A 14,250-nucleotide genomic window follows, 5' to 3' on the forward strand; every position below is an offset into this window, starting at 1 on the left:
CTTTTTCTACATTATTGGATTACGTTCTTGCTAATTGTAAGTGTCATACAGCACAGAATCACCGTTGATTCAAAGATGTATGTACCATAAGTGGCTTTGAAAGTATACTACTCAAAATTAGTGAGGGATATTCTCATCTGTGACTTTTATTTTGTATTTTGTAAACATTTTTGATCCCCAAAAATAATGCAACATATTTCATTTGACCATATATTCATGCACATACATATATAAACACATAATCCAATATCCCTAACTAATTTTGTTTCAAAAGTTTCACAGGACCGAATTTCAACCCTTCAGTTATGTTGCTTGCTTTACTTTAGAGTCATGGTGACAGAGTACCAGAGCTTTGGCCATGTATAAGTCCTAAAATTGAGCTGCGACCTCACACTCCAACATAGGTGCTTGTTACTGCAAGCAATGTACCATAAACTCCGAGGTAGTTGACAAGTCACATATTTGTAAGATAAAGTAGAAAACATTCAAATCTTCATATGAATTCAGTTGAATTTTTGCAAGGTTTTATATGATACACTACTAAAGGTACTACTTTTATCATCATATGGAAATGTTTCTGCAACTACAAAATTGTGAACTTGTAACACTACATCAGTGCCACACCATATATTTTGTGAATTGACTCTAGATAAAGGGCTAAAACTTGATTTAATACAATCTCGATTAAACCGGATAAAACTGGGACATTTAGCAGATCATTGTGGCTACTCTTACTCTACTCTTAACCAAATGAAGTCTCTGGAGTGATTGTACGCATGTGTTCAAAATGTCGGGCATTCACCAGCACTTTTTGCTCATTTCCTTAAGGTCAGGGTACTTTTTTTTTTTTTAAAGTATAATTGAGAAAAATCCACTTTATTGAACAACACAATTGATAAATATTACATACCATTTATAAAATATTAGTTTTTTCTGTCTGGTTTATGTTTGATGAAGAGTTGATTTACTTCGGTGGTTTAAAGCCACCTTGCCACATGTAGGTGGTTTGTTGGTGTGGAAGTTGGATGGACCTCCAGATGTAGGGGTGAGGAGGTGCAGATTACAGTTGTTGTCCCAGTGAAGAGTTTTGTTAGAATTTGGGGTGGTTGTTGAGGTCAAAGTTTGAATGTTTTTGTGTCCTCCTGTCTGGGTTCTGATGTCTGAGTAAGAGGATCTGCTGCTGCAGCTCTGCTCTGGAGATGCACTGGAGAAAACAAAGATGAGAGCACAAAGACTTAATCAAAAATAGTGTATGTAATTGTGTATGTTAAGAATAACAAATAATTACCAAAACAATAACTGAGATTAGAATTCTTCATTTGATAAATTAAGGATATAAAATGTACATTTCTGGATAAAATCTCATGCACTGTTCTTCAAATATGGACGCTTTAAGCTGGGGACAACTTTTGCCACATACCCGAAGCATGAGTATTTGACGACCTTGGTATGAGACTCAGCAATCAACTACCTTTATCCAGAATGTTTGATTGTGTTGTTTTAAGGGTTAAAAAAAATCTAATTATGAGTACAAGTGCTCAAACCTGTTGAGATCCTCACGTCTGCTGCTCAATGTCTGCCTGCAGAAAACTGCGGTCAACGTCAACTGTTTGAAAATCACTGAACAGCCTGACAATATCATGCTGTCAAAAGAAAAAAATATACAAGTTTTTTTTTAAAAATTAAAAAGTAGTTGGAGTGACTGTTGTGTTTTTCAGTGCATTCCCTTCCCCTCTGGTCTGATGATCGAATTATTTACCTTTTGATGAGTAAGACGGTCAGCTCAATGGGCATCATCAGTAGGATCAGCAGATTCATAACCACTTTCAATGGAAGAAACTTGCTGCCATCATGAGTGTCCCTGCATGCCTCACACAGCACTAACATAAACACACAACATGTAGGACATAACACCAACTGTAATATCTGTTATTTATTTTACATGTGATAGATTTAGTTTTTGGGCTAAAACCACCTTCAGTTCACAGGAAGTCAATTTAGTTCTATATTTTACAAATTAATGTTTTTCTTAGGACATAAACAAATTAAGACAATTAAATAATTAGAAATTAGAAAAAAAAGAATCATCTCAAAATTACTTTTTATTCTGTAAGTTTGAGCTAAATTGATTTGTGAGAGTTTCTTTTTCTGGGTCTCATCTACCACACTTTCATGTTTCATTTGAGCCTTGAATATACCCCCTAAAATATACATTTCCACTGAGGAGCTTCATAGGTGCATGATGTGGTTAAGTGCTTTAGTCAAAGGTTAAATCTTCTCTTTCCTATTCCCTCTTTGTGTATCCTGCCTCCGGGCTTTTGAACAAATGCTCGTCCAGAAACAAGCTTCCAATAAATCCAGGACTTACATTTAAATGTACTGTTCACTGAAGCATAAAGAAAAGAGGTTTAGTTTGCTGCTCTGCTTTACCTTTTTGATGCTATAGTAACTTAACTCTTTATTTGACTTGAAAACCTGTGACCTGCTGATTACGAGCCAGTCCTACCTTCCCTCCTTACCTTTCTTGAAGCTAAGTGGGAGGTTTTCTATGACTTTCAGGTCCAGCCAACAATGATCCTCCTGATGAGAGTTTTGTCCATTCAACAGTGTCTTCTTTGACTCCACCAGCTCACAACAAGGTTTGATTGTGTCCGTTTCCATCTCCAAACTGGGGGGAATATGCTGCTTTCCAAGCAGATCTATCACAGAGAGTTGACTACTAACTATTTTTTGTTTGTTACTTCATGGTGTGAACCAGAAAAAGGTGGAAGAGCTCACCTCTATCTCTCAGGAAATGAAGAGCATCCATGTAGCCATTGTGGCAGATCTCAGCCAGCTTCTGTTACACACAAAAGATGAAAAAAAAATGAATGGTTGATAGCTGAAATGTTTTGCAGCAACTCAAGATTAATTTGTCACTTAACTTAATTTAAAAAAATTTTTTTAAACTGTTTAAAGTAAAACGAACCTGCACAGGTACCCACCTCAAGTCTTGGTGGGAGGAATGACGTACAGACCCGATGCACATTTCCAGTGTTGACCTGGATGCTAACGTTGCCATAGTGCACCTCGAAGAAGTTGAATGTTCCCTCTCTGGGGCAGATGTCGCTCTCGCCTGAGAATGGGGCCATAGTGATGGTGTTTCTCTGCTCAAACAGGGGCATGTTGTTGCTCAGGGCTCCATCCATATAGCGCTAGAGGAAGAACAGATGTATTGAATGTTGATGACATTCTCATCGTATTATTCTAACAGTGTTGCTGGAATATTGTCCTATTTAATTTTTTTTCTCTTCTCCATGCACCAAGAAAATGTGTACTGTAAAAAAAAAATCTAAAACACTGTTCTGACTTAAAAAGATTAGTGTCAGGGCTGCCTTACAATTTTAAGTTGACTGAATTTTAGAAAACAAGTTGAGGTAGTTTTGTAATGGTGCAAAACAAAAAAGGTTTTCTAGTCATATAGACTTGATAATAATTATCATTCTTTAGTGTAAAATATTTACTTTATGTAACTTCACAATTCAGTTTCTTTAGATTTCTCTAGTTGACGCAACACAATTTTTCAGTTTTTTTTCAACTGGAATGCTGAAGCTGAAAATACTTCATCTACAGTTCAGTCTACCTAAAATATCTAGTTTACATAACTTGGTTACATATATTTTCTTTGAACTACAAAAAAGAAGGGTCTCAGGATAGTTTTAACTCTCAAAATGCTGGGAAGTGTACTCATACCCTGATTGTTTATTTAATGAGTTGACTGATTCAGATGTACAGTACATTTATCCAACTCATCATGTCATGTCAAAAGACTTCAAGTTAGAAGAACTTGTGTTGTGTATAAGTTCTGAAAATAAAAACTTGAAATACATTAAACGTATAGTATATATTTATGTAAAGTTAATGGGAAACAAATTGTAGATTCAATTATGACTTTTTACAGTGTGGTCTTTGTTAGTTCAAGCCCTTATTTATGGGATTTTCTGATTAAAGGGGCTTTAAAGTAAAGAACACAATAAAACCATGGTGTGTAACGATTTCCTTCTAATCCCCTTACAACAAACGTAACTTAGAAAATGTACAGGGTATCTACTCACCACTCCACGGTATGACGGTTGGGTGAAACCACAGTAAACAGGGAAAAAGCAGCTGCAGATGAGAACCTGCTGAGGCAAACAATGCAGGACAAGACATCAGGTATCAGACCCTCAGCTCCTCATGTTGATGAACTGCTACCAGTACATGCAGATGCTGTGAAATCAGGCCAGGCTACAAAATATTTCAGTCCCTCTATCTACTTCTTTCTACCTGAATGAGCTCCTCTCTGCTGTCAAACTCAGACACCAGAACATTCTTCCCATCAGTCAGTCTGGTGAGGGAAACGCAGAGCCTCCCAGAGGCCCGAAGGTGGGCGTCTGCCGGGAGCTTCTCCAGCAGGACCTCCTGCACTGTCCGCAGCAGACTGAAGTTCGGGTGGAAAATTCCCAGAGTGTGCTTTCTGGCCTCTTTCGCCACGGTCAAAACATCAACACATATCTGTTCTGAGGAGGAAAATGTGACAAAATCAGTCATGAATTACAGCTGCACTTGGGGATTGGTTTAATCAAGTTATCTTTTGATATTGTTTTTATGCTTCCTTTTGTTTTTTTGATGTATTGAATATGCAAAAGTTGTACCCTGACTCAACTGCAGACCCACTGAGCACCTTCTGTGTAAGCTGTGAAATGCATTCTGGGTAAAAGTAGGTAAGTCTTTGGTGTATTGTTTCAGATGATAGTTTTCCTATCTCACCGTTCTTTGCTTGTTGTTTCTTAATTACTTTGAGTCACTGTTATCATTTCTCTTTAGGATTTAAGTTTGTTACATGATCAATATTGTAAATATGCTCTTATTTATTTTAATTGTGATGTTATTTATTTAAATTGTTGTTGTTTTGTGGTGTGTTTATGAGTAAGTGAATGAGATAAGAGTAGAGAGGCAGTGACTGACAGGTTTGTTTCCTCATTTGGCCTCCCTTGGCTTGAAACTCCATGTGACCTCTGGAATTTGCTCTCATTAACTGTGTGTTTGTGTGTGTGTCAATGAACCCGCCAAGTACATTGTTTACTTCAACTATCAATAACAGCAATGAGGTAACATGAACCTGACCTTTCTGACTGGCCACTTTTTTCACTTATTACAGGAAGACAATAGAAATTTCCATCAGGTATCACTTCTTTAATATAACTAGATCCATACTGTCACACTGTCAATGAAGGGCTCGTAAATAATTGAGACCCACTGAGAAACAACTTATGTTAGTCATTTACTTGCAAAGTCATGGTCAGGGTTTGTCTTAGACACATGCAATAAAGGAAAATACCAGATTTCCTAATATAAAACATTTGGTAAGTAAGGATCAGGTTTTCTTCATTTTTATATAGTAGAGAGAGGAAAATACCAGATTTTATCATGTAATCGTGTAATGTAAGAGGCTATACAACTGTAACCTCCATGCATTGGTTGATCATCATGAGACAGATGACACATCTCAGCAAAATAGTCTGTTTTTAGCCAAAAGGTCCTAAGTACCCATCCAATCTCATGATTTGAGCTGAAAAAATAAATTTGCGATGTACAATACAACTCACCGATGGGAATCCCAACTGTCAGAGCTGCAGCCACGAGACAACCAGATGAAGCTCCACAGATTTTAGAGGCTCTATGAACGAGCTGAGGGACCTCCTGAAGGATACAGCTCAGAGCTCCCAGGTAATAAATACTCCTGAACCCACAGCCTGCAAAAGAGATGTTCCACTCCTCGTCCCAGTTAAACATATTCTCTGAGATCTCAAACTCAAAACCACATCTCTAAGAGTGTATTCCTTTAAATCATCTATCAGAGTTCACCTGGTGCATTTGGATTCCCTTCAGTATTTCATCAACATGTAAACCACCGTCTTATCTCCACTATACTCTCTCAGGTTCAATGGGCACCTTCTCTGTGGTGTTGCACAACCTACTTGGCTCAAACGTCACGTTAGGAAATAGAAAACATGAGTGCCTTCACAAACTGCATTGGGCCAGCTGCATGGCATGTGACACGGTTTTCATTACCAGCACTATACTGTGTACACAAGTAGGGGGGACCAAAGGGGGCAAAACAAACTCAAAGTGATTTTTCAACTTGTACTTGACTTGCTTTAGTATTTTTGGACATGTGATAACAGATAAAGGGGAAACAGAGCATCATACATGACAGAATATTGGTACAAGTCGATAAATGTACAATTATGAGATGTATAAACGTATTATAACCTTATTATAACCTATTTTCCTAATTAGGAGTTCTGTTTTTTCATCTTTTTGAAAAACTGAAATCTGCTGACAAATTCTCCTGATTCTGCTTTTTTGTCCACACTGTACTCAATGTTAATATTTCAGCATCTCAACATTTTAACTATTTTGCTTGCATCAGGTTAGCATTTAGTAAAAACTTAGCTGGCTCAACCATCATCGCTCCCAAAGCTTTAGATCATCTGAAGTAGGCTGAAGAAGTACTTCACACTCAAACAGGTTTTTGATCTGTAAATCAAATTATATGAAACGCATTTCTTGAAAAATTTATTTAAGAAATATCTTCATTTCATTGGTTGAATGTGGCTCGACAAACCATCTGCTGTGATTTTTACAAGGCCAGTGCTGATATAGAGTCGACTGATTGGGAATTCTGACACTGATGTACATCTTTTGTTTTATATTTATTAATTTATGTTACACTGAAATATGCTACATTTTTTAAAAATCAAACACAGTAGTAATCATTTAACTTTAAACCTGCATTAACATGTAATGCATCCCTTTTACATATCATTAGAAACAGAGCGTTCATTTAGAGTTGGTTTTATGTCTTCCTGATGAATGTAGTATGTACCATATACATCCACCATCTGAGAATGATATCTGGCTCTTTAGATGCCAGATACGGGGACTGAACTGAAACAGTTAAATTGCAGGCCAGATCACCAAAACAATAAGAGATGATAAAAGGCTTCAATGAGCTGATCGGAACTGCAATCATGTACACATTACATTATACATAGTAATATGACCAATTGTTGATATAACAACATGGGTAAGTGAAGTTTAAAATGAACAAAAGGAACATTTCCAACAAGAGAGGACAGGACATACATGTAAGCTTACCTCAAGGAAAATCACAGTGCAGTTGTACAGATAGTTTAAAGGAACCCACTGACATTCGATAGTGGCACCACAAAACACAAAACATTTTTGCATTCCTTTATTCAACACTTCACTTCTTCTTCTTCTCTTTCAGTGCAATATTAAATCTATGTGGACTTGGATGCAGCAGAAGACTTTGAATCTTCTGTTTTGATGTAGTTTGAAGTTCGCTCGGATGCAATATTTCTGATCCACCCCACAGCTCTGCCCAAACCCCAGCCGCTACCTGCACCTTTTGGTGACTCTGCAGCAGCCTCACCAAACCCAACGATGGGTATTAAAGTGGGTGTAGAGGGTGGAGTCAGGGACTTGTAGTCAATCGCACTATGTGTGTCCCAGGTGAAGGTAAGACTGGAGGTGGGAGTAGCTTCTGGGGTCAATGGGAGAGCGTTTATGTCCCCTTCACTCCGATTCCGCAGGTCCAGGCCTGATGGTAGACTTGTACTTCGGCGCAGTGGAGTCTCACTGGAAAGAGCACAGTGTGGAAACAGGGATGAAGGGATGGTTCAGTTTAAGCCAAGATGGGGTTGTGGCTTGAGGAAAAGCACTGTTGTTGTGTCAGTCCATCACTTTGGACCCCATTTTTTTTATTGTTTTGTTTTTTAGTGTGACCAACGGGCCACAACTAAAGTTAAAGAAAATGTCTGCATTCAGGTCAATGAACAACTGAAGTCACGTAAAGCGTGATGGCTCTTGAGGCAACTTGCAAGAGGCTGCACATTTATGAAGACCTGGAAAGGAAGTGATTCTAACATTGCTTACCGGTCAAATTCTTCCACCTCGCTCTCCCCAGCTTGGTTATATATGCCTCCAGCCAGGCCATAAAGCCAACTCATGTCCGTTGGTACGTCTGGGATCCAGTTCACAAGTCTTAAAGCAGAAATCAGCAAAACAAAGTTGGGATGCTGTTTAAAACATAAACAAAAACAGACTGCAAATGTGACCTATATTCAAGTGAATACAGTACAAAGACAAGATAATGATGCTCAAACTTATTTGGTCTTGTCTTTGGATTGCATTCAATTAAAAACAGATTGAAAAGGATTTGTAAATTATTGCATTCTGTTTTTATTTTCATTTCACACAGCATCCCAACTTTTTGGAGTTGGAACAAAATCGGTGAAAGTAAAATCAGCTACCAATAAAGGGAAAGTAATCTATTACCATTCCTACAGTTAATTTGACAACTGAAATATAGTTGACTTGTATTTGCAGTAAAGAAGAAGAATTTGTCGTAACTTGTTTGAACAACTGTTCCAGACAGGTGCCATCAAGACGACAAGGATAATGATTTGATGATCACATGGGAAAATACTGAAATGCCTCCTAACATATTAGAAATAATTTGGGTGTGGTTTAACAGGTTGAATAAAGGTTAGTTCATTGTACCTCTGGGCTAGAGAGCGAGCCGACTGCACAGGCTGAAGTTGGGGAATCTTTGGCAGGTACCCCTTCATGTGAGACAACAGACCTCCAGCACTCGGCGTCTCTCTACAGGCCTCACACAACGCTGTTGCAAATACAGTTAAAAAAAAATCCATTACACATTTAGTTTTATTGTATTAAATTTACTGTCCTCATTGAAATATTATTGTTTCTTCAGTTTGTATCAAAGTTTTTCCCCAACAAGGAGGATTTCCCTGTTGATCACGTCAGCCGCCCTTCACAGACCGTCTTCACCTTTTTTAATGTTCACTGGGAGCTTTTCTATGAGCTGTGGATCCAGCCACCAGTGTTCTTCCTCAGGTGGCTTCTTTTGTGTGTTCTCATTGGACTCTTCAGCTTCATCTGACTCCCTCGCCAGCTCACAACAGGCTGGTTTGGGCGCATCTATCTCCAGACTTCTCATGGGGCACTCACTGCTGATCAGATCTGTGATAGGCATTCAAATTAATTTGATTTCTGCAATAAGAAGCACTAAATTACTCACTGCCGGCCACTATGGCTCGTAGAATAAAAACCTTTCCCCTCCACCTTCTGGTAACATAAATATCAACAGTATTTAAGACAAGATTTCCTTACTGTTCTCTTGCAGGAAGCGGAGAGCATCTACGTAGCCATTGTGGCAGATTTCAGCCATTGCCTGTAAAATCCAAAAGTGCTCGATGAGTATTCAAGCTACATCTATTAATCTATACAATATTGCAAGTGTTCACTGTGCAATGGTGTCAAAATAAATGGAAGACTTGCCTCCAGAGTACTTTGTGTGCTTTGCAGTAATCACTTTCTGACCAGCAGAGGGCAGAAAAGAGATAGTAAAAATGTAATAAAACAGAAATTTAAACTGGTCTCAGAGCCATTTATCTCTCAACAAGCTTTGGAAACATGCTTTGATTTCCTTTGGAGAGGAGAAGATGAAACAATACTGTAGATGGCCTGTATGTGTGGATATTAGTTAAAAGTATATGAGCAGATATTAGTCTTAGAAATGAGGTCAAACTGATGTTAATTTAATGTTTGTCGAGCTGATATTTGACATAACCAAAATAGCATGAACTAGACTTCTTTGTGAGTCATCACCATTTATATCGTCATTTTTGAGTTGGGGTAGACCAATTATTGGCCCTGGCTGATTGTGGGGCCGTTATTCAGCATTTTCGGATTATCGGTAGCTGTCATTTCTCTGTCAGATTGCCAATTAATTAAACTAATTTAAAAATGTACTACTTTGGCTCTGATGCAGCCTCCTCTCACACAATGTTTCACCCACAACAGTATCTGATTGGTAACAGATCACAATTAATAGATTTAATTTATCAAATAAATGTAATTGAGAGGAAGTTTAAAGTAGCAGAAAATGGAAATACTCAAGTAAAGTACCTGGAAATTGTACTTAAGAAAAGTACTTGAGTAAATTGTACCTCGTACGTTGATTTTCATTTTTACTGCAAATGAATATCGGTCTCAAATATTCGGTGTCTCACCTGTGGCTCTGGGGGGAAGAAGGTGCTGGTCACTCTGTACATGTTCTCTGAGTTGACCTGGATGCTCACATTGTTGAAGCGTACCTCGTGGAAGTTGAGCGAGCTCGTTCGAGGGCAGAGATCACTCTCACCGGCGTATGCAGAGACCGTGATTGTGTTTTTCAGGTGGCATCGAGGCAGGTTGTCACTGACGGCACCGTCCACATAACGCTGAGTGGAGAGGGAGGGTGTTGATCAATGTATAGAACCACAAATTTATTCAAAAACACATGTTCTCAAATCAGATTAGTGAACACTGTCCAAGATATTGTGATCATGCAATGACTAAATCAATTTGACAGGTTCATCTTGAGGAAGAATGAAGTTTCAAACGTGAATTATTCATTAGATGTATATTAGAATGCAATCCAACAGTCCTGTACAAATAAAACTTTGTGAAACTTTTCTTCTTGACACTGCACTGTGTCCATGAGCTGTTGATTAACTTATAGAAGTTCTGCAGGCTGTAGTTTGCTGCATTTTGCTTTATTTTCCTGTAAGGTGGTATTTATTGCAGAATCATCAACACCAATGTCATACCTATCTTGCTTTACGGATCTGAAACTTTGCGCACTACAAAGACGTTTATCAACAAATATCTAAGAAGAATCCTGAGAATTTGGTGGCTGGAAACATCAGAAATGAGGACCTATGGCAGAGAATGGGCCAAGAACAGGTATGCCTATCAGTAGAGGGAAATGGTCATGGATTAGCCACACTCTTAGAAAGCCGAAGGACAATATAACCAAACAGGCAATGCCATGGAATCCATCAGGAAAACGTGGGGGATACACCTGGGGTAGACTCGAGAAGGTCCCCAAAAATCGTCTACGATGGATACAAGCCATTGATGGCCTATGTTTCACCTCAGAGTGACAACGGCGATGAGTGAGTGAGAGTATTTATTGCAGGGCTTGCATATTGCATTAGATTAAAGGCATAATTTGCAGGATTTGACTGTTACTGTTGCCCTCAGTTGGACAGACACACCTGCAGCTCTTTATGATAGACAGCGATAAGAAGAGAGAGATGACACAGCGATCTAACCGGGTAGCTAAGTTCTTATAGAGCTTCGACCTTGCACTGTTATTGGCTTGAGGCTACACACACTGGCCAAGAAAATACCAAGAAAATAAGAAAATAAAAACACTTGTTGTTATATTATATATATATATATATATATATATATATATATATATATATATATATATATATATATATATTCTATTTTTCTGGTCACTCAGTGTGATTTCAAGTCATAATGTGTTGAAACTATGATATATCATACCATATCAGTCTGTTTAATGTACAGGCTGCATTCAATGTCTACCTCTTGGACTCAGCATGGGGATGATGGGGTTTCACGGTAAGCTGTTCACCATAACAAGTGCTAAATAAAGTTGGGCTGCATTCTGAGAGATTGAGTAAAGATTGAGTGGGCTTAAAAGAAAGATTCCCAGCTCGAGTATAGCAGCTTGCTGGTTCACTCACCACTCCGCGGTAAGTGGGTGGAATGACACCACAGTAGAAAGGCACAAAACAGCTGCATATAAGGGCCTGGAAAAGACAGATGTGTCCGCAAATTAGTCACATTAGAAACAGAACTTCCAGTTTAGACCAACACAAAGAATTGAGAAATGGTTTCTTACAAAAGAAAAGATGAAACAAAATTTATATTAAGCCTTTTTTCCAGATAAGGAGTCAATAGCCACATTAGATATGACGGTAAACAGCAGAATCACTCCAGTTCTGACTCCACATGTTCCATCTCCATTTCCTCCACATTGCAAAACTGTTGCAAAAATCTGTCTGATCAGCTTTTCACAATCTTAATCATAACTGATCAAATTACAACTGTATTATCAGAGAGATAATACTTCTTACTTTTAACTACTCTACTAATCATGTTGGTAATTAAGCCACTAAAATGTCTCCTGGCCTGACCTAGTGTTCATTCATATATAATCTATTATTGTTTTGTGAAGCATAAAAGGGACAAGCCTGTGTTGCAGGGTGATAAATAAATAAACCTTGCACCTCATAAATGAACCTTGTACCACAGAAGACACTGGATGAAAGTTGTGAAATATACCTCAATGAGCTCCTCTCTGCTGTCAAACTGTGACACTAGTACGTTCTTCCTGTCAGACACTCTGGTCAGGGACACACACAGCTTCCCAGAGGCTCGAACATGAGCGTCTTCTGGAAGGCACGCCTGCATAGAGTCCCTCACGATCTGCAGCAGGTTGAAGGCTGGATGCAGGGGCCCCAGTTTGTGCTTCCTGGCCTCTTTGGCCATGGACATCAAATCAGCGCAGCATTTCTCTGCACAGAGGAACACAAAACACATAGTTGAATTTCTGAACTGGGTTTCTATAATTATAGGTTAACAGGAAATATATATATTTTCAAAATAAAGCTATGTTAAAGAGAGACCCAATTTAGGATACTGATTTTTTTACAGATGACCCCCTCCCCCCCCAACTCAGACACAGGATGAATCCAAGTTTGACTGGAACATGTACTGTATGTCCACATGTATTGGGGTAAAAGTATAAAAATATATCGCTTAGATAGATTGATAATGTGCCACCTACAATAATCAGTTGGTACAAACTGATATTTAAAAATAATACCAATCGAATATCTTACATACAGATTTAAATGTAAATCAATATAAAAACATCCTTCTTTAGATCTGCTGGTAAAGACTTACAAATATTATGTTAAAAGATTGGATAGATGGCAATAAAGAAAATTGTCTAACATATTTTTGGGAAAGTAATTTTTATTATTTATTTCACCTTCTTTCTCTCCATGTTTTTTATTGCATCACTGTAATGGGATTATGTGATGTTGTGGCCACTGTGTGTTGTATATGTTTGTTTTTATGTCTAAAAGCATAATAAAATATTTTGAAAACTGCAAACATTTCTGCATGTTTATAAAGCTGAAAAATGTAGGTTGTAAAACACTGCAGATGGAAATCCTGAAGAATCCTGACTGTATAGATCTGGATAATAGAGGTGATTTCGTCACCTACGGACTAAAGTATTTATCATTTATCACATCATCATTATTTATTTTTATTACTATCAATAGCTTTTCGAAAATCTAAAACGATCCTTCCAAATAATTGTAAATCATGTCACAATCATAATATCTGACAAAAATATTGGCAATATGATTTTTTTTTTTTTTTTTTTTTTTCATCTATCTAGTGTTCTTTTTCCACTATCAGCTTGTGTTTAAGGCTCATCTGGCTAAGTCACTAAATCAGAGGTGTCGCAATCAGATGCACTCACAACAACAACTTCACAAATCAAAATGTCAACAGTGGCTTTCTGGTATGTCAATAAAGAGACTAATATGGGTCCAAGCAGTGATATCTCATTAAGAATTCATCTGCCATGGAAGAAACAGAGGAAAACCTGGTTAAGCAATTATAAAATCAATATATGATAGTATTAAACAAACAAAAACTTTATGTTTAAAAAATACTCCCCATGGTGTTTATATCTGTATTGACATTGACATGGAGATTTATCAAAGTACAATGCCGTTTGGCGCAATAGATCTATGCCGAATTAAATTATAAAATGCAGTGATTTAAATGACATCTTGAATATTGTTTAATTAAACATACTATATTTGATATTCTCCAAAGTAGCGTTAAAATGACAGATTTTTGAATGAAGTTTGGTCACTGGAGAAGGGACCCACAACTCACCGAGGGGGATTCCAACAGTAAGAACAGTAGCCATCAAAGAACCTGCAGAGGCTCCGTAGATTTTATAGGCGCCTTGTATGAAGCGAGGGAACCGCTCAAGGATACAACTGGTGGCACCAACATAATAAATCCCCATAAAACCGCATCCTGCAAACGAGATGCTCCACTCTTTCTTCAAATCTATCATCTTCTCAGAGTCAACACTGTGCAAAGCCATCACAGAAACGAACCCAACTTGTTGTGATGTAAAAATTAAAATTATGGAGCTCTCTGATGGATACCTGCCACGTTCACATCACCTGCAAACATCATCCAAAGGTGGGCAGGTAATCAAGT

General features: G+C 37.9%; 2 protein-coding genes across 2 annotated transcripts; both read right to left on the reverse strand.

Annotated features, from left to right (window-relative positions):
• Positions 1-1,090: 1,090 nt before the first annotated feature.
• On the reverse strand, positions 1,091-5,814 carry LOC311263221 (patatin-like phospholipase domain-containing protein 2; the record flags this gene model as incomplete). Its single annotated transcript, XM_084363144.1, has 7 exons — positions 1,091-1,193; positions 1,760-1,880; positions 2,779-2,839; positions 2,985-3,194; positions 4,095-4,160; positions 4,306-4,538; positions 5,628-5,814. The coding sequence occupies 7 exons, from the start codon at positions 5,812-5,814 to the stop codon at positions 1,091-1,093; spliced, it is 981 nt and encodes a 326-aa protein (XP_084219270.1).
• Positions 5,815-6,718: 904 nt separating this feature from the next.
• Positions 6,719-14,239, reverse strand: LOC311263833 (patatin-like phospholipase domain-containing protein 2). The gene is made up of 9 exons (XM_084364161.1): positions 13,915-14,239; positions 12,277-12,509; positions 11,676-11,741; positions 10,146-10,355; positions 9,244-9,304; positions 8,902-9,093; positions 8,611-8,731; positions 7,984-8,091; positions 6,719-7,686 (listed from the first exon to the last, which is right to left on the reverse strand). Exons 1-9 carry the CDS (start codon positions 14,129-14,131, stop codon positions 7,329-7,331), a joined length of 1,566 nt encoding a protein of 521 aa, XP_084220287.1. The 5' UTR covers positions 14,132-14,239; the 3' UTR covers positions 6,719-7,328.
• Between the last annotated feature and the right edge of the window lie 11 nt (positions 14,240-14,250).

This window comes from Pagrus pagrus (assembly GCF_965226575.1).
Source record: "Pagrus pagrus genome assembly, chromosome: 10".
Taxonomy (NCBI): domain Eukaryota; kingdom Metazoa; phylum Chordata; class Actinopteri; order Spariformes; family Sparidae; genus Pagrus; species Pagrus pagrus.

Bases quoted from the DNA above. Each gene is read 5' to 3' on its own strand.
- LOC311263833 (XM_084364161.1), bottom strand. From the start codon at position 14,131: ATGGCTTTGCACAGTGTTGACTCTGAGAAGATGATAGATTTGAAGAAA. The intron at 12,510-13,914 runs GTGAGTTGTGGG...TCCTCTGTGCAG, and splicing joins TACTGTTGGAATCCCCCTCG to AGAAATGCTGCGCTGATTTG. The intron at 10,356-11,675 runs GTGAGTGAACCA...CTCTCCACTCAG, and splicing joins CACCCACTTACCGCGGAGTG to CGTTATGTGGACGGTGCCGT.